The 23674-nt window shown below is 51.6% G+C and overlaps 1 protein-coding gene and 1 long non-coding RNA gene across 3 annotated transcripts in view; one reads left to right on the forward strand and one right to left on the reverse strand.

The window, feature by feature from the left end:
* Window positions 1-22249, reverse strand: part of TRAF3IP2 (TRAF3 interacting protein 2) — a 42128-nt gene extending 19879 nt beyond the window's left edge. Inside the window, exons 1-3 of one of the 2 annotated variants that reach the window (XM_055329912.1) lie at window positions 21948-22023; window positions 13552-13665; window positions 8533-9333 (exon numbers count right to left, since the gene is read on the reverse strand). In XM_055329912.1, the coding sequence (XP_055185887.1) occupies window positions 8533-9325 (793 nt within the window). In that variant the 5' untranslated portion in view covers window positions 9326-9333; window positions 13552-13665; window positions 21948-22023. Of the gene's footprint in view, window positions 1-8532; window positions 9334-13551; window positions 13666-21947 lie in introns of both variants that reach the window. The other variant, XM_055329911.1, reaches the window with a different exon arrangement.
* Window positions 19544-22960, forward strand: LOC129512571 (uncharacterized). The gene is made up of 3 exons (XR_008665058.1): window positions 19544-19659; window positions 20507-20623; window positions 22631-22960. It is a non-coding gene; the product is annotated as an uncharacterized LOC129512571 (long non-coding RNA).
* Window positions 22961-23674: the final 714 nt, after the last annotated feature.

Raw genomic sequence — 23674 nt, forward strand, 5'->3', positions numbered from 1 at the left:
CCAGAAGGTAGTGGGGGTAGGAATGTGGCTGAGGATTTTATTCTTCACGTGGCAGCCAGCAGCCATTGACGTGCCTGGGGACATAATCTCAAGTCACTGCCTCCGGCTCTCCACCATCTGACTCAGGGAACTGGGCTGGGTGGGCCTGGAAATGTGTCCAAGCCAGTCTCCCAAACGTGGTCACGTTCCCTGGGTTCAATCTATTGTCTACTTTGACACGGGACACCAGTCAGGTCCTTCCCGTCCGTCTCTCCAACCCGGGCTGTGTCCTGGCCCTGCCCCCGATGCCTGCCCTGCAATTGCTTAGGCCTGGCCTCAATGGTAGGGGCTGAAGGAAGGGCAGGAGGATGAAGGGATGCTCTGGGATCCGTCCCAGCTCCCTGGCTGATAGAGGACGTGGAGAGCACCTCCAAGAGCGGGGAACACAGGACCACAAGATAAGATAGGCCACACAGAATTTGCTTTCCCGGCCTTCCCGGGGTTGGGGGTGGGGGAGTGGGTGGGCAGGTCACATACATTCCAAGAGGTCCGGATGGTCAGGTGGGATTTTAGGGCAGCAGGGCAGGTTGCTAGAAAAGGGGAAGAGTGCCCCTGCCATCAGGTCACCTGGTGGAGGCCCAGCCCTGCTTTTAGATGAATCTTGGACGAGTGGACCACTTACAAAACCAGCTGCAGCTACAAGGAGATCTCCTCGTGCATTTAAAATCCTCCCTGCACGATTGGATCCCTGCCCCTGCCCTTGCCCTTAGCCCCTCGTATGCTCTTGCAAGCTCACCAAGCCCCAGCTATCCTCCCTGGTCATCCTTCTTCTTGAGCACCCCAAGCCTCTCCCTACCTCTGGCACCAGGAGATGGCCACCCTCTCTGCCTGGCGTGTTTGCACTCTATCTTTACAGACCAGCTTCTTGTGGTTCTGGGCTCAGCTCAGATACCACCTGTTCAGAGAGGCCCACCCCTCACCCAGTTGCCTTATCCTACCCACCCCATCATCCCCACTTTATTTCCTTTATAGCATTTCTCATATGTTTGAATAAGCAGGACTCTTGTCACCTTTTTGTCCGCCTTCCCTACTAGCCTGGAAGCCTGGAAGCACAGGCTGTGTCCGCTGGCTGCACGTCTCTGAGCACCGCGCTGGCCCACAGGGATGCTCCACCAACAAACCAACGGACACTGAATGGTTTCAAAGCCAACTCCCCACACACAGAGAAGAAGCCACGAGATTGGCTACTTATCTGCAGTCCCCACTTTGGTTTTTTTTTTTTTTTTTGGTATTTTTTTTGGTATTTTTCTCCCTCTGATGTAGGAATGAGAAAGACAAGGTAAAAGAGGAGAAACTCTGCCACCGGCCTTGGAAGTTTTTAATGTTTGCAGCCATTTTTTAAAATCCCCGTATCCATTAATAAGTGGCTAATAATGTTTTATTTGCTTTAAAAAGGACTACCAGGCTCTAATCATAGGGTTTGTTTCTTTTCTAGAGAGCTAGGATGTTCATGCTCTTAATCAAAAGCCTTTGAATCAAGGTCATATGATTTCTAACAGATTATTTCCCGCACAACATGTTTTTGTCTCATAGCAACAAATCGTGTCATTAAAATCACTAAGGCATGTGGGCTAAGGTTTGATTAGCTGCGACTTTCATTTCTGAAACGGCCACCTGCGGCAGCGACTGCACCGGCGTACTTAGGCGAGCAGATGAAATGCTGCACCTCACCAGTCTTTAAAAAAAATTGACAGTAGGGCCCCCGATGCTGTGGCTCTGATTGTTTAAAACAAAGAAATATTGAACCCCAGAGGGTCCATCAAAAACCAGCTTTCCCTTTTGTAAGTGAAATCTGGTTGCGGGGGGAATTGGCTAAAGGGAAACGTTTATCAGACGAAAGAGTATCTTTTCATTGCTCGCGTTTTAGTCATTCTGTTCCACGATTTTGACCAAACCTTGCCCGTTTGGTCAAAACCGGCAGTGGGCCATCGTGGCTGGCACCTCCTGAACGCTCGCCACATGCCGGGTACTGGGCCAAGTTCCTCGTTTGGGATGATGGAGTTCACTCTTCTGTTTTCCAGAAGCCTGACTTAGCCCCCAGCCCGTCCCCGAGCGCTGCTCCGTCCTTCACCCGCTGCGCAGCTCGCCTTGCTCCGGGCCGCGGCCTGCTCCTCGGGCCTGCACCAGGCCGGCCTCCCGGTTTCCCGCCCCTTCCTACCCTTCCGATTTCAGCTCACACGCGTCCCCCCAAAGGGGTCTCCTCTCACTGTCCTAATCGTGCCCAACACCCGGTTTTTTCCCTCCCAGCGCTTCCAACCGGTTTTCTTCGCTGCTCCCTGCCTCCTGGCTCCAGCCGACTGCGGCCTCGGGAAGGGCCACCTGTGCCTTAATTGCCGCACCCCCGGGGCCTAGCGGCGGCCTGGGGACATAAATATTTGTTGAATAAACTGATAAATGAATGGACGGGTGCTGTGGCCAAGTCCATTCACCTCTCTCCTCCTCCCTGAGATCATTGAAGACGGCCTCTCCGGGCCTTGACATCCCATCACCAGGGCCGTGCTCGTGCTCGTGCTCATGCTCGGGATTAGCGAGGACTCCTCTCCCCGGGAGGCAGGGGACAGGCTTCTTTGTGTTCATTCGACAAATATTTGTTGAACCTCTATTGCCAGCCATGCAGTGAACACAGATAAATAGGATACAGTTTCTCCGAGTAGCTCAAAATAGGGAGAAAGAGAAAATCTGTGTGTCCGTGGGTGTCTGTTTTGAAACACAAACCCACCCTTGTTAGTATGTGAGAAGGGGGGGCGTGCAAGTCGGCAGCCGCCTACTTGGTAGACTGAAGAAACATGCCCCGAAAGATCCCCCCCACTGACTCTGTCCTCGGTCCCTACGATCCCATCCAGAGACTATCCTGCAGGAGCTGGAGGATAGAAGGTGGGACGGACGACGGGACGGTGATGGGCGAGCGCGGGGCCTCCTCCGAGGCAGGGTTAATCACAGGACAAAAACCCAAATCCTGCACACTCGTACATGGGTGCCCAGAACTGTGTGTCGTTCACCAACCCCGTGATCCTCCCGGCCTGGGCACACCCGGTCCTCACGCCACTAGCCTCCTCACCACTTGGAATTTGTAAACCAAATCCTAAACGAGGTTTTCCACTTATCAGTCAAAACAGCCAACATTTTTCTTCCTTATTAAGAATGGTATTAGGGGAGCGCGAGAGGGGAAATAAAAGCCGATGTTCAAGTTGTCAAAAAGCACGATGATAGGATGCATCAGTTTGGCCAGCAAACAAAATGACCAACACACACTGTGACCGGAACAGCCACAGCTGGATACAGCTGTGGTTCCTGAAAGGCAGCTCCTTTCTTTATCATTTCTTCCATCTGGGTAAATTTTTTTCCCCTTACTTGTAATTGTACATGCACTCTGGCAGACAAATAATCACTTTTTCGGGTTCCTATGAGCAATAGTGGGTGTATGACCACAGTTTTATTTTATCCAGTCTTCTCGGTAGAGAAAGCAAACATTTTTATAGTAAAATAAGGGCTCTTTAGATTTAATACATCCCCCCCACCCCAATTATTTGCATCATGGGTTTCATTTGATTGCACAGCCACGATCTCCGTTCTGGTGACCTCCGGTGGAAGGATTCCGAGACAATCCCAGGATTCTGAGACCCTTCTCGGGGGCGGGGGCGGTCGGGGGGCAGGAGGGAAAACACGAGCTTATTCTACTTCTGCTTATTCTCTGCTCATTTTCACCGGCTTTGAACTTTTTTTTTTTTTTTACATAAAAGGGGTGACCAGGAACCATCTCTGCTTTAGCTTGCAAAGACGAAAGTATGCCATTTGCATGGCGATCATTATTTATTTATATTTTCATTAACGGATGAGGAAGTAATGCTCTTGTAAAGCCAAGTAGAACCACGTAGCCATGGTTTCCAAGGGCACGAGCATCCCTTAGGTGAACAGCTCTTTTGAAGTGGTTTTGTTGGCAATTAAGTGCAGTTATAGTCCTGACAGGAAACTAAGCATTTGTACACCTGCCTGGAATGCTTAAAATCTGTGTCGGCGGGAGGGACCTGGGAGGGGACTGCAGGATCCACGTTAAGTGATAACAGTAATAACGACCGGTTCCCTGGTTCCCTTCCCATCCTGGCGCCTGCCAGCGTATTATCTCATTTAATCTTCAGAGTGACCTTCCCGGGGGCCATTGGTGCCTGAGGCCTCATAAAGCTTCCTGGCTTGCAGGGCCCTGAGGAAAAACTGAAGCCCGGGGCTTCCCGGACAAAGCTGGCCCAACCCTGCCCCCCTCCCCTGGGATTAGATGCTTCTGGCAGCCAGGCCAGGCCAAAGACAGGCTCAGGGGAATGAGGCTGCTGCACACTCTCATTTCCCCATATTTTTCTTTCTTCAACGTCTACTTATTTTTAATTATAAAAAATAATACCTGTTTGCTGTAACCAATTTAAGAAAAGTATATAAAGTTAGAAGGAAAAGCCTGTCTCTTCTGAATTCCCTGCCCCTCACCCCACGCCAGGATCACTGGCAGCAGTTGAGGCCATCCTTCCAGACTTTTCACGGTGTTTAAGCCTCTATAGCTTTTAAAAATAACACATATGGAATCAGCACTGCATCTTGCTTTGCCACTTCATCTTTTTTATGTCGGAATTACGTATTTTATTCTACGTGACACCGGCCTAGCAGTCCGCTGTATCAATAAACCACAACCTACTCGTCTGTCCCCGACTGAGCGGCATCTGAGTTGTTTCCCTTTTCACTCTACTACACCGATGCTTTACCAAGCCTCCTCGTTCTATGGGTTTTTATAGGCCTATTTAGGGTTTCTGAGGGAGAGATCCCACAAGTGCGACTGCTGGGCCAGGGAAGCAGAGTTAGAATTCTGATAAATAGTGAGACTGCCTTCCAGAAGATTGTACCAATCGACACTCCTCCGAAGAATAGGTGGGGGTGTTCGTTTCCCCACAACCCCACTAACTGTGGAGGTCGTCCGAGGGTTGTTTCTTTTTTTTTTTTTTTCCTCTGTTTTGCACACCTCATTAGGAAAAGGATATCTTTTAAAAATTTTGCATCTGTACATTTTTCTTGAATTTAGTGATTAAATTAAACTTAGCTTGGTTTCACATGCTTAATGTTCGTATGTCTTCTGTGCATTATTCCCTTCTCCTGCCCGAATTCTCTGCTCTGCCTTTCATCACCTCTCCTCCCTCCCAGGGCCCCCAGCGGCCCTCTCCTCCCCACTTCAGTGGAAGGGAATAGGGCACCTGGGGAGGACAACACAGCTGACAAGAGAGAAATCTCACAGCAGATATTAGAGCCTGAAAGAGTCTCCAGTCAGGGATGTTTGCATTTTCAAAGAGTCTGCCCAGAGGGGGCAATTTGTGCTCACCTCCCACACTGGACTGCTCATGGTGTCATTTCAGGCATCAACACACACACAAAATATTTGCAAGTGGGAAGATCTATCTGGGATCCTCAAATCATACTGAGTTAATGCTTTCTTTGTCTGTCACAATGAGGCTTTCTCCTGTTAGCAGATAAAGGGAACTGCCTGGGACTTAATATCACAAAGCCCTTACTAAGTATTCAGACTTCTACACGTTAATCTAAGGAATTAATCAGAAATGCAGATAAAAAAGTATGTACCTGATGTTTGTCCTAGCTTTGCTTATTGGATCAGAAACTGGAAACTATTTACATTGTCCAGTAACAGAGAGCAGCTTCAAAAACAAGTTGATGGAATCCATCTGATAAAATACGCAGAATTTTTAAATGATGCTGGAAGAAGTGCACGGAAAGTCACTGGGAATTATTTTAACTTTACATCAAATATATATAATCTATTTATATATATATCATATATACTTAATATATATATTATATATATATGTATATATTTTAAGTCAAACCCCAATAAGGAATTATAGTTAGGAGATGGAAATAGGGATGGGACGTTTAGGCACATTTCAATTTTGCCAGCAAACATATATTGTTGCGGATCAGGAAAATGATCTTTAAATGCAGATTGTAGAATGTTAGAAAGTAGTTTATGGCATTATCCTCACAGAATTATCCCCTTTGAACCTGGAAATCATGGAGAAATAAATGTGCCCTGACGCTGCCAAGGTTCACTCCTCAGTGATTCATCCTTAAGGAACTCTGCAACCACACCCGTCCTATTACTGGGCACTCAGAGCAAGCAGTGGTGTCCACAACCCCCAACTGGTGACTTCCCAACCTCCAAGACTCAGGGTCCCAGTTTTAGGCCTTAGAGGCTCTTTCTCCCCGAGCCCTGCTGCTTCCACAGCTCCTGGCCTCACCCTTAACCTCACATTCATTCCTCTTTTTTCTTGCAACCTTATCTTCTAAGTTCCTTTACGACTCAGCTCCACCGTCCCTCTGGAAAGCTCCCAGACCCATGCCTCCTTCAGGCTCCTTTTCCTCATGCGCTGCCTGTCACAACGCCTGACGTCAGTATGGCATCTGCTCACGGACCGCCCAGGCCTACCTCTCCCTCCAGAATGGAAGCTTTCGTACATCAAGACAAAAATCTCTCCCTCTTTTTTTAAAAAAAATTATGAATTACGCTGCTGGTCCATTCACTTTAGGAAGCTCTATATGCAATGTACATGGACCAATACGTAAATAATTGTGATGGTTACAGCATTTTGGGTTATTTCTATAATTTATTTTAAAGCCAGGCATCAGGCCTTTGGTCAGATTCTGGTCTGACCATTTGAACTGCTTTTTGTACAACATTTATTTATTAAGAAAACTATCATATCTCACAGCCCTGTTATTTCCCAGTGGCCTCAGCGGAGACTTAACATAAAAAATGGGGATCCCTGGGTGGCTCAGCGGTTTGGTGCCTGCCTTTGGCCCACGGCGCAATCCTGGAGTCCTGGGATCGAGTCCCACGTTGGGCTCCCAGCATGGGGCCTGCTTCTGCCTCTGCCTGTGTCTCTGCCTCTCTATGTCTATCATAAATTAAAAAAAAAAAAAATCTAAAACGGACCAGAGCACCTGGGTGGCTCAGTCAGGTAAGTGTTCGCCATCAGCTCAGGTCATGGTCCCAGGGTCCTAGGATCAAACCCTGCATCGGGCCCCCTGCTCAGCGGGACACCTGCTTCTCACTCTCCCTCTGCCTGCCGGTCCACCTGCTTGTGCTCGCTCTCTCTCTCACTCTCTGTCAAATAAATAAAACCTTAAAAAAAAAAAAAAAAGAATTGTAATGGACCTTTTGTCTCAATCTGAGACCTGATCACTTTTAGAAATGCTTACTGCAATGACACAATGTATTTACCCAGAAATAATTTACTGAGAATCTAGTATATGCTGGTCACTGTGCTAAATGCTGGAGAATTATGGATTAAAAATATACCTTTGCTGGGGCACCTGGGTGGCTCAATGGTTAAACACCTGGCTCTTGGTCATGAGACAGCTCTGCTCTGGGTTCCAGACTGGGTGTGGATCTGGCTTATGATTCTGTCTCCTCTGCCTCTGCTTCTGCACTCTCCCCTTCCTCACTTTGTGTGCACGTGTGCTCACTCTCTCTCTAAAATAATAATAATAATATACTTTTGCTGATATGCTTGATATGCTGGATGGAGAGGTGGACAAGTCCATGAGTAGATGCCATACTGATACTAGGTGTTCCAAGCAGCAGAGCGCCAGGAAACTGAGAGCCTGAAGGAGGGATTGATCTGAGGAGCTTTCAAAGGGACCCTTGAGCGAAGTCTTACAAGGTGTATACGATGATGGTTGCATTAAGTCTGCAAGCATACTACGATTCACTGAATTGTACACCTACCTGGGTCAAAGGCGAACTTTACAGTTTGTAAATTAGATCGCAATAAAGCTGTTAAAAAGGGGGCGTAGAGCTGGGTTAAACGTGCAAGGAGGGGAAGAACATCCTGGATTGGGAAAGCAAGGGCGAGCACTTGCAGGTGTGAAGCAGGTAGCGGGGGTCGGGGGACTGTGGTCCTCGGGGGTGGGGATGGCCAGGGTGTCAGGTAAAGGCCGGTGGATGGAGCATCCAGAGGTATTTAAGCAATAGCATCGCAGGAGCAACTCAATCTCCAGGTAAAGGCATGAATCCAGAGCATCAAGAACATTCTGGGAATTTTGACTGAAGGCCTCTTTGCCAAATCTCAGATGGGTTAGAAGCACGCAGTGAAGGAAGAACCCGGATGCCCAAGCATTAAGACGACAAAAATACACCCTAGAAGCCGCTTGGGCCGTCTCCCCGCCTGTAGGCAGGTGTCAGCTAAACTAACCGAGACGAGGGTCTGTTTCCCCTGGAAGTTTTACGGAGAGTAGGTTCCCAGTGGGGCAGGCGCTGGGCTAGGATGAAGCATCGTCCTAAGGCTCCGGGCAGGTCCAGGCGCTCGGGGACAGCCGCCCCCGGGAAGCAGAGCCGGCCTCGCTGCCCCGACCGGTCTGGGCTGTCTGGGGCCCTGGCACTGACACGAGGCCCCGGTTTCCTTAGTGACCCAGCCTGGAATGTCCAGAGGGGTGGCGTTCACTTACATGGCACCTGGTGATAGGGACCTCTGGGACAGTGGTGGTGACAGTTCCACGGAGCATGCGGGGGAGGGTTGGGAGGCAGCAGCTGCGCACACGCCGGGTACCTCTGAGGTTCGAACTGAGGGAACTCCCGGGACCTGAGCGGCCCGGGGAGGTCCTGGGGGTAACACACGGAGGTGAGGGGCAGGGGCCTCTCCAGCTGCCGGATGCCCAGCACGTCCTGGGGCTGGGAGTCATAGCCTGTGTCTACTGTGGGCGGGTCTGGGGCCGCTGGGCTCCTGCGGGGCCGGGGCCGCTGCACCGTGTCGTGGCTGCTGTGCCAGGCGCCGGCCGAGGCGCTGGGGCAACTGTGGTCTGAGTGGTCGGAGTCATGGCCAGTGTCAGGGGAGGCCGCTGAAAGCTGAGATCCTGGCCACTGATTCCATTTTTCCATAAATGAAAATTGCTGCCCGGGAGGGGAGGCTCCGACCCCAAAGGGCCGGTCTTTGCCCGGGGCCGGGTGTCTCCTCCAGAAGCTGTCTTCCGTCTCCTCCAGGATTTTAGTGCGCAGGCAGGTGACCTGCTGGGACACAGGCCGGAGGTGATTTGAAAGTTTCAGGGGTGGGTGGTCCTGAGAAAAGTCTCCTGCGGAGCAGTGAGGGCCCGGGGGCGCAGACGAGCCGTGGGGGGCCATGTCCCCTCGGTCTGGAGCAGGTGGCTCCGACTCCTCCTCCAGGGAATCGCCGGGGATCGGCTTCAGTGACTGGCTGGGGTATGGTTCGGATTCATCGACCTCCACGGGGACGCTTCGGTTCATTCTAGTTTCTGGAACAAGAGCAAACATGCCACAGCCTTAGAAGACAGATCATTTCTTGGAGTCTCTGCTTTATGACCTTAAGGGACCTCATTCAAGTGTGGTTTCAATTTAATGGCAGCGTGACACCAACGTGCTTCAAAGCCCCGGTCACGGTCACACAGGGTGGTTCACTTACTCTCCAGGCAAAGGCTCAAATGCTTATTAAGATATTTTTCTACGGAAGGAGACTCAAAAGATGTGAGCGACGGTCACGTGGTAGACGGCACGACGGGAGGACAGACGGAATCAACCGTTAGTATGCAGGGGGCGTCTGGGGGCGCATGGCTGAGCGGCTGCCCTTGGCCCAGGGCGGGACCCCGGGGTCCAGGGATCGAGTCCCCCATCGGGCTCCCTGCAGGGAGCCTGCTTCTCCCTCTGCCTGGGTCTCTGCCTCTCTCTCTGTGTCTCTCATGAATAAACAAATAAATAAAATCTTTAAAAAACAGCCAAGTATGGAAGAAAGAGACATTATCACGCGGGCTGCCTCGTGGGTGGGTGTAGATGCAGAAGTCGCATGTGGAGGAGGCTACACAAGACATCAGCATGTGGGTTGCCCTTGAGGATGGAGTGAAGGAGGGAGAGAGTTTTCACCTTTTAAACATCAACAGTTTTGCTGTATGGCTATTGCCTCATCACACACACACACACACACACACACACACACACACGACTTAAAAAAAATAGAAAAAAGAAAGCGTGAGTTAAAAAGCATTGAGAAAAGGTCATAGTGACATTTTCCACTTAACAACTGTGGATTGTTTGCGCGACCTCGTTCCCTGCGGCGCCGCAGTCAGGGTAGCCGGGACCCGCTGGTCTGCGGGGCTCCAGCCCGGCCCCTAGCCCGCAGGCCGGGGATACTGGTCTTACCTATAAAAATACAACTTTTAATCAACACGACAAACCCAGAGAGAGCATTGGCCGCCCCATCGGCTGGACGATGCCCCAGGACACACGGGCTCGTTCCACGTGGGCCTTGCTCGGGGTTTGCCTCAAAACCCGGAGCACACACGGGGGGTGCTGCGGGCAGGGGTGTAAATGCACATCCGCTGCACGTGGAGCTCCAACCACACGCTCACCGAGGGCCTGCTGGGCCTCTCATCCTGCCGTGCGCCCCTTACGGCTCTAAGAACTCCCCTTCCCTGGAGCCCCACACCCAACCCCATGGCACCCCGAGTGCACTGCCAAATCATCCTCAGTGCCCAGAGACCGGCACCCCCCACTGCCCCTCGGCTCCCGGCCCAGGAGCGACGCTAGCCCTTCTCTGACCCTCGCCCGGCCCCAAACCTGCCCACCTGCTGCCAGCCACCTTCGTGCTGCACTCTGGCACAAGAGGAAACCCCTTTAGCTTCTCATTCCTGGCTGGCCCTCCCTCCGTGCCTCAGGCTACCTGCCCCCCACCAACCTCCCTTCTAGGCAGCTGCTAGCCCCCGGCCTCTGCAAAAAAAAAAAAAAAAAAAGAGAGAGAGAGAGATTTCATCACCTCCGTGGATTAGACCTTGCAAAATTGAACAGGAATCTACCGCAAACACAAGTGTTTTCAGCAAATAGTTGAAACCATCCATGAATATTCTTGAACGCTTACTGCGGGTTTTCCTCTCTTTCCTCTTCGATAGCTATGGCAGTGGGAACGCCATCCAACACGCTCTTCAGCCGGCCAGGGACGGCAAGTCTTTGCTGAAGGCCTGGCCGAGGGTGGTGTGAGCTCCTGCGAGCACCCGTGCGGCCCCCCTGCGGGGGAGGGCAGGGGCTGAACCGCGCCCGCCCGTCAGCCAGCAGAACGGCTGCAGTGCGTCCGCCCTTTCTTGTCCTGTGATTCACTCCCCTCGGCCCCACACTTCGGGTGCCACTGTTTGCGTTGTCCCTGGGCTTTTAAAGGCCTTACGAGTATTCCCCTAAAAAGTGACAAAAGTCGCAAAGTCTCTTCTGGCCAGGGAGCCTGCAGGGGCTCAGAGGGAGCTATTGGAAAAGGTGACAGGTGGGGTCATCTCACAGAGCTGAACGGCTAAGGTCTACCTTACGGTGGGAATTCTACAGCTAAAACCGGGCTGAGGGGGAACAATCGGCCCCTCCGAAGGTGGGAAGGGCCATGCGGCAATGAACGGCCTCTAAGGAAAGCTCCGGGATTGGCAGTCCATAAAGATAAATCTGACCCTCGTGGGGTATACGTGTCACTATCAAATATTCAAACGGCACATGATTACTGAACCCTACTGTCTGTCCAGCTCGGGGCTGTGCATCCTCCTCCTGAGGCATGAGCCGAACGAAACCTTTTTTAAACAATAGGGGACACCTACAAGTGATGTGAAATTCAAGAGTACAAAAGGGTATACGGTGAATGGCAATCCAAAGTATTTCTAAAGACCTAAAAAGCATTATTCCTACCTCCATGTTGCTTGTGACCCAGATCAAGAGCAAAAACTAATACAGGAAATCAGAGACCCTACCTCAGGGCCTTTGCACTTGCTGTTCCTTCTTCCCTGAACACTCCTCCCCCCAACACATCTGCATGGCCTGCTGCCTTTATCCTTCAGACCTTTCTTTACTCAGCTGCGATCTTCTCTGACTGAGGTCGCCCTGGCCACCCTCCCTAAAATGTTTACATGCCCTTCTCACTCCCCGTCCTCCCTGCTTCACCATCCTCTCCAGCAATCACCACCATTCCACATATTACAAAATGCACATCATAAATACAGATATCTGACACATCCCTTATTTGTTTATTGTCTCATTCCTCCCCGCAGAACTTACATTTCACGAGGGTACGATTTTACTCTTGGGTTCATGGCTATAGTCTCGCCACCTAGAGCTGTACCTGGAGCATAAATAATAAATGATCGATGCCTGTTTTAAGGAGGGTACAGATCCCTGTAGCTGGAGGGATCACTGACGGTGAGGATGTCAGGCTCTTTGGCAGGGAGCAAGGAAGATTTGGTCGGCCACGTGCTCAGAGTTCTTGAAGTCGTAACACATGGAGGAGCCCTGGGTGGCTCAGTCATTGAGCATCCAGCTCTCGTTTTCTGCTCAGGTCATGAGCTTGAGCTCCATGCTTAGGATTCTCTCTCTCTCTCTCTCCCTTTCCTTCTGCTCCTCCTCCCTCACCCACTTCTCTTTCTCTCTCTCAAAAAAAAAATAGGGGTACCTGGCTGGCTCAGTTGGTTTGGTGTCTGCCTTCCACTCAGGTCATGACCCCAGGGTCCTGGGATCGAGCCCCGAGTCGGGCTCCCTGCTCAGCGGGGAGCCTGCTTCTCCTTCTCCCTCTGCCCCTCCCCCTGCTTGTGCTCACTCTCTTTCTCTCAAATAAATCTTTAAAAATATGTATATACTACATGGGAACCCTTCCCCCTTCCTTGCTTCACTTGTGTTCACTATGTGTCAGGCTCCAAGGTGAGTCTGGGCCATGCTGAAGAGGTCCCACCCATGGGCAGAGCTGACCACGACCCTCATTTTGCAGAATAAAGTTGATTCTACCACCCAGTGTAATACGAACATTTGCTATTTTGTTCCAGACGGGGAGCTGGTATGTTCATGTGTCTTGAGGGCTTCGCCCACAACAACAGAGGGTGGGCAGGCCTAGGGCCACCCCATGGGCTCCTCCCGGCCCCAGCCGCCCTACCAGAACTGGCACGACAAAGCCCGCTGCCCCCCGCCCCGCCGCGACGGTGTCACAGAGGACAACTACACACAGATGCCACGTCAGAGGGCCAGGGGCAGGTTAACGGGTGGTGTTGGAAACGGCAGCTTTGTTTTTGGTCTTTAATGTCAATATTGTAAGAAATACATTAAAAAAGAAAACCACTCCATATCTCATCACTCCTGGTGTTTCCATCTCCCCCTGTTTTACCCCAGGGCTTTCCCACGTGGTGAGCACACGTTACAGCCCTGGCCTGGGCTGCGCTCTGGCCCCTACGGGGGGCGACACTTGGAGGAAGCGGAAATCGCGGTTTCCTCCCAGGGCCCGAGAGGAGAAGGCTGTGCCGGGGGCTCAGCAGCCTCCAGCCCGGCTCAGGAAGCTTGGGGAAGGCAGGGGCTGGAGGCCGAGGAGACTCAACTCAAGGGAGTCCTGGCTCAGAAGCTCTTCTGGGGCTCACAGGACAGGTGCTCAGGCCCCCCGCCCGGAGATTCTGAGGTGGGCTCAGGGCTCCTGTGGATCTTAACCCTGCAGGTGAGCACAGGGTGTCAGCTCTTACCAAGGGGAGTGTAGCCTGTGCGCTGTGCAGGAACGGTCAGACTTGCTCAAGCTGACGACGCCCTCTGACCTGCTCCGTTCACACCCAAGGATCTCCTCCAGGGGCTACTTCACCCTGTGCGAGATGGAGAGGCTCGGAAGAGGGGCAATGCAGCCTCGTGTGCAACGGCAAAGGCCAGAAACAACCCACCTGCCCAGAAAGATTCTGCTTTTGTAAGACAGTGGTCCAGCCAAATGATGACTTCTCTGTGTCTTTAAAAAAAAAAAAAAAAAAAAAGGGATGTCTGGGTGGCTCAGCTGTTGAGCATCTGCCTTTGGCCCAGGGCGTGATCCTAGGGTCCCTGGATCGAGTCCCACATCAGGCTCCCTGCATGGAGCCCGCTTCTCCGTCTGTGTCTCTGCCTCTCTCTCTCTTTGTGTCTCTCATGAATAAATAAATAAAATCTTAAAAAAAAAAAAAAGACTGAGGGAATGCTGCATGAGCCAATGTGGATGCATCTCCAGGATTTATCCGTGGAGGTAGGAAAAATAAAGAGCAGACAACGTGCAGCGTTTGCTGCCCCTTGTATGGCCTGAGGTCGTGTGCGCCACATGGCGCCTCGTCTGAGACCTGGAATAGTGTCGCTCTGCAAAGGGAACCGCATGGCTGAGAATGGGGATGGGGGGGGAGGCTTGCTTTCTGGGGGCATTTTAGACCTTGTAGACCTACTTGAACAATGAAAAGGGAGAAGGAGGAGGAGGAGAAGAAGGAGAAGGAGAAAGAGAAGAAGGAGAAGGAGAAAGAGAAGAAGAAGAAGGAGGAGGAGGAGGAGGAGGTGGAGGAGGAGGAGGAGGAGGAGGAGGAGGAAGAAGAAGAAGAAGAAGAAGAAGAAGAAGAAGAAGAAGAAGAGAGAGGAGGAGGAGGAGGAGGAGAAAAGAAAAGGAATAGCTCCAGAAGAAGAAGGAGAAGAAGAAATAATCATAGCTCCAGAGTATGTCTGAGGTTCACGAAGATGAAGAACCAACGAGAAGGAAGTAGGCATTCCTGAAACCGCTCAAGGGAAAGAACGTGTCCCCTAAAACACAAAAGACCAGCGCGAGCCCGGGGTGGGGGTGGGGGTGGGGGGTTGGCACAGGCCGAGGGCGGAGGGCTGGTCCGGGGCGCACGGCTGGGCTGGGGCCCTTGTGCACGGGAGCCTGCTTCTCACTCGCTCGGAGTTGACCCGAGACACACTGACTTGCCTCCTCTTGAACCTCGTTGCCCCTCGGCCGGGAGCTGTGGTTCCAGCCCTTGGATTCTGACCACACCTGTCCCTGAATCTGCCGGGTTTTCTCTGTCCACGCCTCTGGTTTGGGGGCTTCCTTTCTGTCTCCCCCAGCCCGAAACCCTCCTCTTAGCAAGCCCACTCTACCTGCAGTGGCCTGATCTTGCAGATAGGACCTCATCCAGATGGCAGCAGCTCCCACTTCCGATGTGACCGTGCTCCCTGGGGTCCCCTTCACAGAACTTCCCCTCTCCTCCCCCCTTTCCTGCTCGCAGCTTCCACTCAATCCCCCTGAGTGCTCGTTTCTGTTCCCAGCAACCTTTTTCTCCCCCAGCGCATTCCGCCTTAAATTCTTCATTTCTCGAAACAGAGCCCGTGAAGTCTTCACGCACTAACTTTCTGATCTCACAGGCCTGCCAAAAAGCTTCTTCTCCTTCCATCCTCCCCGCCTCCTTTTCTGCACGTCCGTGACACCTCGCCCTGGCCCGTCTCTGTCGGGCACACACGGAGAGATCCAAGGTGACCGGCGGCCTCCGCTTTCCAGGCGGCCTTACCCTGGAGCCACACGGAGGCCGAGGATGTAGGACAACGTGCAGTATTCAAATGCACAGGCTCTGGATTCAAACTCCCTACGTTTTAGTTCTTTCTCTGCCGGCTCCGTGACTAGATGTGGGACCCGGAGAAAATTACTTCCCTGGGCCTCCGTTTTCTAACGCGTGAAATGGGAGAAATAACATTTGCTTTACAGGCATCTCGTGGGGATAAAAGAAGATGTACATAAAATGCTGAGTGCACGGGCCCCTGGAGGGCTCAGTCACTTGAGCATCCCACTCTTGGTCTCGGGACGCTCCAGTCATCTCAGGGTCATGAGATCAAGCCCCACACGGGCTCCTCACTTAGAGGGGAGTCTGCTTGAGATTCTCTCCCTCATCCCCTCCTCCCACCCATGCTTGCTCTATCTCTCAAAAATGAATAGATAAATCTTTTAAAAAATACTGACCATATCAGGCTCTCAAAAACCCAAACCCATCTTGTTATTATTATTTTCCTGAAGATCTTATTTATTTCTTTGAGAGAGAGAACATGAGCAGAGGGGAGGGATAGAGGGAGAGGGAGAAGCAGACTCCCCACCGAGCACTGAGCCCAACACAGGGCTCGACCCCAGGACCCCGGGATCATGACCTGAGTCAAAAGAAGATGCTTAACTGACTGAGCCACCCGGGCGGCCCATTGCTTTATTATTATTTTTACAAGTGACTCGGCTTTAGAACTTTCTTCTACACTATGTTCTAGACTATGATAGAATGTTAATGCTATCATATGAACCTAGTGAGTGGAGATTAAATCTTGTTAACTAACGTGTGTTTCTGGCACATTCAGTGCACATGGCCTCTTGTCTCTCATCTTTAAACAAGCTGGGCCACAGACTGGGTGTGTGCTATCACTCTCCCATCCCTATTTCACAGAGGTTTAGATACATTACGTAGCTTTCCAAAGTCACAGCGGAATCCTAGCTCTTTCCATTAAACCACATAGATCAGAGGCTTGGCAAACATTTTCTGTAAAGGTCCAGATAGTAAATAGTTCATGCCTTATGGACCACATATGGTCTCTGTCTCACACTCTGCTTTTTAAAATTTGTTTTCAAACATTTTAAAAATATAAAAACCATTCTTAGCGATATGCTGTAGTAAAAAAACAAACAAACAAAAAAAACAACAAAAAAAAACCACACCGGCCACATTTGGCCCAAGGGTTATAATTTACAAACCGCTGATATAGACTATACTGATCAATCAAAATAGAAAGAAACCTTCAAAAAAAAAAAAAAGAAAAGAAAAGAAAAAAAAAAAGAAAAAGAAAAAGAAAAAAGAAAAGAATCTTCCCCTGAGGGTGTCCCAGTGGCTCAGTCAGTTAAGTGTCTGGCCCTTGGCTCAGGTCATGATCGCAGGATCACAGGATCGAGCCCTGCATGAGGCTCAGCACTAGACATGGAGCCTGCTCATGATTCTCTCCCTCGCCCGCCTGCCGCCCACTTGCACGTTTTCTCTCTCAAAAAGAAACCTTCCCCTTCATTAGTAATAATTGTTAATATTTACTGAGTGTTTATAATGTGTCAAATATTGTTCCAAGTACTTTTCACGTATGATTTCCTCCTCGCAGCTACTTTATTTGGTAGGTACTGTTGGCAATCTCCTTTTACAGATGGGGAAACTGAGACCCACGGAGGTTAAAAGCAACTTTTACTGATCCCATGGTCAGTAAGTAGCATAGACTGGATTCAAATCCAAGCAGAGCACCAGAACCTGTGCACTTAACAATTGGTTGGTTGGTTGGGAATCCTGACTGATGCAGCTATTTGAAGGGAAGAGGAAGGAAGGGGATTAGGGGAGCTGAGTAACCCCTGGAAGCTTCTGGAATGAATATGTTTCTGAACCATTCACCTTGAAGCTAAGGAGGCATGGAGAAGGGCCACCCGTGTTTTATAAAGGATTACCAGGCGGGAAACCTGCGGTGGCTTTCCTTCATGCCGTTACAATAGAGGACACGGGTGAGACTGCAGAGGCATCTTGATTTGAGAAAAGCAGTTGATTGGATCTCATTAAATTTTAATCATAAACCGAATTCAAAATAAATTGAAAACTGGTTGACAGAGCACAAACAAAGGGTGATGATAAATGGTGATGCATCTAGAGAGGGGATATCTTCCAGGGGACGCCTCTGAGGCAAGGACGGATGGGATTTAATGAAGGTGTTATGTCCCTGGAAGAAGACAAATAGCATAGCAAGAAACAGAGGAAGGGCAGGAGTGAGCAGCCTGAGTAATTAATAAACCACATTACCAGCTCCTAAACAATCAAGGCTCGCTGTTCACCAACTGCCTGGATTTTTTTTTTTTTTTAAAGGATTCTTTGGGTCAACAATAGGGTTAAAGAGTCACACAACACGAATGTTTCAGGTGGACACAATAAATAAATATATAAATTTACAGCTAGCAGATCCAATTTGGATCAGATACTTTCAGTCACTGATTCTCAAGGTCTTACTTCATTCCTCGGGGAGTATTAAAAAAAAAAAAGTCTGAAAGTCATGTATTAAAAAAAAATCTTTAAACTCATTAATGTCCTTTGTTTACTGCCCAAATGCATGCAAACTTTCACAATGTCAGTTTGGTCAGTGGAAGCTGGTTTGGAGTGAACTGTTTGGCTCCCGTTCAAATTCCAGTGAGTAAATACTTCCAAGTTTACTTGCAGAATTTCCCAGACAGAGAAGCTCTTCCATGTGGTTTGCCAGAGGACTGGAAGCAGCGGTGAGCCCAGGAGACAAGGGGGCATTTACTGGCCCTTGTTGGCCCCCCGCACGGTACGGCTCCCACCAGGCTCCAGGCAGCACGGCGTGACCTGACCTGATTCCAGGTCGCCCTGGAGCTCCTCTGAGCTGCCCAACAAGGAGACCGCGGACTGATGGGAACGGACGGATTCCGCTGGTGGTAAACGTTCGGAGAACCACCTCAAACCAGCCCAGGGCTTTGTTCCTTTGGTTTCAGATAAGGTTTCTCTAAGCGCGTATCTGTGATCCCGAACTTCAGTCCAAGCCCCAGCGTGAAGGACAAGGGGGCAGAAAGGGCAAGAAGAAGGGACAGTAGGCAAGACAGGAGCATGGAAAAGGAGAGACACGAGAAAGTGGGGACGCCTTGAAGGCCACTGTAAAAACCGGGCCCTGTGTTGGTGCAGGAGGGAGATTTATTTCCGTTGTGATTGTGAAGGATCACTGGCTGTGAGAAGGGGCAGCTGCAAGGGGCGGGAAAGAATGAGCACAGGTGAGCGCCAAAGGTGTTGGAGGTCAGCCGGTGGGCCTCGCGTGGGCCTCGCGGGTCTAGACAGCCGCCCAGGGGAGGAAGACACATCAGGCAGGGCAGGGAGGCCCTGTGACCCTGGGAGGGGAAGAAGGAAAAACGCTGGAACCCCAGAGGGCAGGGAAACAATGAGGCTGAGAAGAGCCAAGTTTCCCCCATCTTGGGGGGGCAGAGGGGGTGCTGGCAAGATCCTGGGGTGGGGGGGAAGGATAGGGGGCACGCGGGCTGGGGGCGCCCGGCCATTCCCTCACCCCCGAATGGCTCCCCTGCCTCATCAGAGGAGCCCAGCCAAACTGGCACAACTCTAGGGGGGTCACTCAGGTGACGAAAGGCCCCCCCACGTCAGCCAGCTTACAACTCACAGCCCCCCAAGAAGGCCTCCATCCCTGAGGCCCGTAGAGGCCTGCTCGTGACAAGACGTGAAGATTTTGGGGCAGGGGGGTGAGAAGGGACAGCTGGGGTTTCATGAACTAAAAATATCTCGGTGGAGGCACTGAGAAGAAACCGGAGAGGCCCAGGGGGAGAGCTGCTGGATTCCAGGCCTCAGACGCTTTCTCACGGAGGGGCGGAGGGGCGGAGGGCGGAGGGGCGGATGGCAGGGTTGTTTTGATAAGGAAATGTGATCAAACATGAGGGGTCATTTCATTGGATCTGAAAGGAATTTAAAGTTTAATGTGCCTCATCTGGCTCATCTGTGTCCCCCCATCACCACCCCCTCCCCCAGCCAGCAACCGCCTGCGATCCTTACACGGTTTTTACGGGCTAATCTGAAATTGCCTGCCCTAGAAAAATGGTTGAATTCAGGTGTTTCTGAGCTTTCGATTCTGCGCCGTGTAAAACAGATTTCATTTAGACAAATTACCCACATAATCCATCTTTTCTGAATGCCTGTTAGAGAACAGCTGCAAAGAGGACTGCCTTCTCCTCCTGTTTTCAGAGCATTTGAAAGTCACTGGCTCCTTAATCCTGGGAGAAGCAGGCTCAAACACTGTCTTTGCACCCTCCAAGCGTGAGTATCCTCCAGTTAGGGATCTTCTTCCCAACCCTCCCCCCTACACGTGGGGTCCTTGCCCTGACTTCACTCCTAGTCAGCCCACCCCGCGGCCCACCCCACAGCCCACCCCGCACCGGAGGAGCAGGGAGCAGTCCCGGCACCACTTGGAGCTGCAACACCAGATTAGGAATGACAGTGGGTGGTCTTTCTGGGTGAAAGCGAGGCTGGCCCCGCAGCAGCGAGCCAGCCGAGCCTCGGCTCCGATAATGGGGCTGCGTTATTTGAAAATACTTATTTGAAAATACAATCGGCAACTCGTCGCAGTTGAAGCATCTTGACATTTCTGTCCTCTCATCCCGGGGGCGGGGGCGAGGGAGGGAGAGAAAGCCATCTGAGAACATGACAGTGACTGTACCAGGGCCTTTCCAACAAACCGGTTAAGCAATGCTTAATGCCCTGAGTCAGCCCGACCCAGTCGCCAGGGCCTGTCTGTATAGACAAATACAGAACTGCCCCAAAGAAATAACAATAAAGTAGTGGTTTGGAAAAGGTTGAGGCGCCTGTGTCTGTCATCTGATGTGTCGGATCCCGGTCATCACCCTTACATGGTATCAGGGTGGGCTTTGCGGCTTCCTTTCACCTCCCATTAAAGTTCCCCCACCCTCCCCCAGTGATTGTTCTCGCCCACGCCCACGAGTGGTTTTCAGCTCCAGCTAAGTGAGGATTGCAGCCTTCTGGAGACAGGCCGGCCTGCCAGTCCTCCCGCCTGCCTGGACTCTGCGGGCAAGTGCACAGGACGGTTTTTCCTGGGGAACTCAACTGGGACATGAACTAATCCAAGAAACCCCCTGTTTTATTGTAGCAAGAGCCAATAAACACGCCTGGATTCCGGGCAGCCGTCACGCAGAGCCACGTGGCCGCCCAGCCACCCCGGGTCTTTGGCCCTGACTGTGCTTTTTACCTTGTGCCTTGGGAGCAGGTGAGTGAAATAGAAATCAAAGCAGCTTACGTTGCTGCGAGGAAAGAGCTTGGGCACCTATGAAGCGTTTGATCCTATACTGGGTGCGAGGGGTGTGGAGGAGGATTAAGAAGCAACAATCCTGTTCCTCAAGGAACTAACCATGTAGTAGTAGCAGGCGGTAAAATTAATATATTTGAATAGTCAGTAAACAAAACAAGTCTTCCAAGACCACCCATTACGGCTCCCCCTCTGTGACTCTGACTCCTGCTTTATTTTTGTTAGAGGGAATTCAGACAAAATCATGTTAGTCCACCCCCACACACATTTTATTGTTGACAAAATCCAGGCCTAGGGAAACCAAAGTGAACTAAGTCACAGAGCCAGTGAGGAGTGGAGTGAGGACTTGAAACCAAGTTCCCTGTCCTCTTTTTGAGATATTTATTTAATAGGAAAATTAATATTTTTCCCCCTCATCCCTTAAAAAGATTTCCCCTATTCTAGGGACGCCTGGGTGGCTCAGTGGTTGAGCGTCTGCCTTGGGCTCAGGCCGTGATGGGGGGGAGGGGCTCCTGGGATCAAGTCCCCCACCTCTCGGGGTCCCCGCAGGGAGCCTGCTTCTCCCTCTGCCTGTGTCTCTGCATCTCTGTGTCTCTGATGAATAAATAAATAAAATCTTTTTTAAAAATCCCCCTATTCTAAGAGATCGTTTTGGACTTGGAAGTCACCCAAAGCTTGATTAGCTGCTGAGATCAAGAACTAGCATTTCTCCCCAGGGTTTTCCTTGCCAGTAAACGTCCGGGCTGCTTGGTGGGGGGCCGGGGGGGGGGGCGGGCAGCCGGCAGGGAGCTGGCCTGAGCTTCCCCGCCCGGGACACGGGGTCCAACACTTCCCTGCAGGAAACGAGGTTCCAGAAAACTGAGAGTTTTCCTTCCATCTTTGCCACTGACGTGTCCTGGGGCTGGAGGCCAACGACTTAAGTTTTGCCGGGCCGGGCTCCCTCCTGGGGACGTGGGGCTGGATCCTCCCCGGGGCTCACGGGGACACTGAGGCCTGCCCCGGCCGGCTCCCCGGTGGCTCCCAGGTGGCTCCCAGGTGGTTCCCAGGTGGCTCCCAGGCAGCACAGCCGGGGACACCGACCCCTCCTCCCAGAGTCCCTCTCGGCCCCTGCCGGCCCCAAACCCCAGACACCAGCACGGTCTCCTCTGGCCTGGACCGCGGCCCAGGGCGGGCAAGTTCAAGGTGGGGGGGGGCAGGTGGGGGGAGCAAAGGAGGACACAGGGTGTGGGGAGAGGGTCAGCGGCCAGGAAGCAAGGCGAGGCCGGCGACAGCTCTGACGGCTTACCTTGGCGCCCCCGGGGACAGACGGACGACAGAGGGCCGGGGTGGTCCGCTCCCTCCTTCCCGGGCTCCACCTGGGCGGCTCCCGCCTCCCGCTCCCTCCCGGCCAGGTACGCGGCCGAGCAGGCTCCGCGGCAGGAAGGGGAAGTTGTATGCAAATTTCTAGAGAGCTCGGAAGCCTCGGCTGAAAAATCTCCCTGCGGGCAGTGAGTGAATCAACAGCCGAGAAGTCACTTATTTCTTGAAACAGAAACCTCCTTCATTCCCTAGAAAAGGCCCCGGACTGGCCAATTAGGGTGCATTTGTGCTCCCACCACCCAGCTAAGTAACCGTGGAGGAGTGTCTACACGGCCCGCACGCCGGGGCCCTCGCCCCAGCCGGGAGGGGGCCTGGGAGGACGGGGTGGGGTGAACTTGGAGGTTAAGGAGGTGGAGGCTGGGGGCAGGTAACCGGGTGCCCTGCGAGGCCAGGGCTGCTCACCACTGACCTCTGCCTGGGCTCGCCATGCCCCCCCCCCCAGCCTGCACACACGCGGGCACACGCGCCCTGCCGTCAACAGGCCTGAAAAGGTGACACCTTCTAAGAAAACACACCTGCACGAATATGCGCACTGTCCTCCTCTGGCTGTGTTGTTCACGACCTCTCACCTTTATTTCTTCTCTTTCCTGCTCCTTGTTCAACCTGCAGAAATGAAGGTCAAAGGGGATGCTGGAGACGGGATGACCGGAGCAGCCAAGTGTGATGGGAGCTGTGGCCACCAGGGCTCCGGAGTCACAAGGATGTGGCCGGGCCCTCCAGCCAGGTGCCTGGGCAGGGACTGCGTGCTTCTGGGGCTGGCCCTGCCTGCCCGTGGGAGAGGCCCAAGGGTCAGCCCGGGCAGCTGGCCGGCTCTCCACCCTCGTGCAGGGGACAGACCCTACAGCACCCCCTTCCAGACTGCCGGCTTCTGCTCGGGTAGGTCCTGTGCAGTGGGCTGCTCTTCATTCTGTGAGCAGAGGAAACACGGCTGGTTTTTAAAATAACATAACAGGCTGTATATATATATATATATGTATAAATATTAATGTTACATATATACATATATATTCTTACAATGGCATATTATGCAGCTGTGAAAAATCATAAGTACGTATGCATGTGTTTCTACATTCTAACACGGAAAAGTGGCTCTGGGATATTAGTTATTGAGAAACGTGATCTCATTTTTGCCAATATATATGCCACATACACATGTCCATGTACTTACATACGTAGATTGGTGTTTGTTCTCTGCTGCTGAGGACCTGACACAGTGCCCAGAAGATAGTAAGCAATCATTCTGAATCTGTCAAATGAATAAATCATAAATGTCTGGAAAAATGCATGCAAACTGTTAAGCGGTTGTCACCTCTAGGGACTGAGATTGAGGGGAATGCATGAGAATGGAGGACTTTTATACTATTTACACCTATGGGCTGTTTGAGTCTTTTTTTTCTGCAAGCATATTTCTTAAAAAATAATATTTATTACTTTGGCCTTGAACTTCATGCCTCAAAATTATTATGACGATAATCTTTTTTAGCTTAGGGAAAAATAGTATACTCTGTTGCAGCAGCTGGCACCAGGATACTTGGAGAACAGAGAAGAAAAGAATGTCAAGGGGAGGAAACAAGGAGAGCCAAGGAAAGGGGCGGGGTGAAAATCATTTTCATTTCTCTTAGATCCCTTCAATGCACTGGGAAAAGCCCGGAA

Source organism: Nyctereutes procyonoides, unplaced genomic scaffold (assembly GCF_905146905.1).
Source record: "Nyctereutes procyonoides isolate TBG_1078 unplaced genomic scaffold, NYPRO_anot_genome, whole genome shotgun sequence".
NCBI lineage: Eukaryota > Metazoa > Chordata > Mammalia > Carnivora > Canidae > Nyctereutes > Nyctereutes procyonoides.